The sequence below is a fragment of the Corvus brachyrhynchos genome, unplaced genomic scaffold (genome assembly GCF_000691975.1).
Source record: "Corvus brachyrhynchos isolate BGI_N302 unplaced genomic scaffold, ASM69197v1 scaffold197, whole genome shotgun sequence".
NCBI classification, from domain to species: domain Eukaryota; kingdom Metazoa; phylum Chordata; class Aves; order Passeriformes; family Corvidae; genus Corvus; species Corvus brachyrhynchos.
In genome coordinates this window covers 150,096-150,924 of record NW_008239108.1, presented here as the reverse complement: position 1 = coordinate 150,924, position 829 = coordinate 150,096, and the positions used below count along the sequence as shown (strand labels likewise).

Genomic DNA, 829 nt, shown 5'->3' with positions numbered 1-829 from the left:
TCCCGCCCCCCCCCTGCCTGTTCTCGCTCTCGGACATCTGGAACTGGCTGTAGAGGGTGGAGGTGCTGCGGCGGGCGCCCGGCTTCCCGCTGGACGGGGTGGAGGTGCTGCTGGTGTCGCTGTCCAGGCTGAGGTTGAGCGTGGAGCCCACCCCGCTCTCCTGCAGGTACACGCCCAGCGAGCGCCGGTGGTGCGACAGCCCCGACGACATCAGCAGGGAGCTGGGGGTCTGGGGACAGGGACAGGGTGAGGAGGGACCGAGGTCCTGGGGACCCCCATCTGGGGCTGAGCAGAACCAGCACCAGCACAAAAACCAGCAGCGAACCAGCACCAGAAGCAGCACCAAAACCAGCACCAGCCTGCCACACCCTGTCACACATCAGCCCCATCACAGCCTGTCCACACCCTGGCACAGCCCCTGGCACACACAGTCACACCCTGTGACAGCGCCTGTCACCCCTGTCACCTACCCTGCTGCCCTCCTGCCGCCCCTCCGTGCGCTGGGACGCTTTCACCTTGTCCCACGTGTCCTTCCAGCGCTCCGGGACCTGCCCCAGCTCCATCTCCAGGTTGTGCAGCTCCTGCGGGAGGGATTCTGGCATCAGCCCAGAGGGGACAGAACCCCTGGGGCCGCTGTCCCTGTCCTGGGCCCTGCCAGGTGCCATCCCCGGGGACACCAATCCCCACCTCGAGCAGTTTGGAGATGGCGTCGGGCTCCACGCGGCTGCGGTTGTCGTAGCAGGGCCAGATGATGCGGCGCTTGCTCTGCGGGGCCGCGGTGTCCTGGCGATCCGGCTCCTCCACCGGCTCCCGCTGCCCCCGCCCCCCG

At 68.5% G+C, this 829-nt stretch overlaps 1 protein-coding gene across 1 annotated transcript in view; it reads right to left on the bottom strand.

Annotated features, from left to right (window-relative positions):
• Nucleotides 1-829, bottom strand: part of SBF1 (SET binding factor 1) — a gene marked incomplete at both ends in the record, with an annotated part of 40,963 nt that overhangs the window by 584 nt on the left and 39,550 nt on the right. The window contains 3 exons of the mRNA XM_017739381.1: nucleotides 18-229; nucleotides 471-581; nucleotides 688-825. Of these exons, the coding sequence (XP_017594870.1) occupies nucleotides 18-229; nucleotides 471-581; nucleotides 688-825 (461 nt within the window). The remainder of the gene's footprint in view (nucleotides 1-17; nucleotides 230-470; nucleotides 582-687; nucleotides 826-829) is intronic.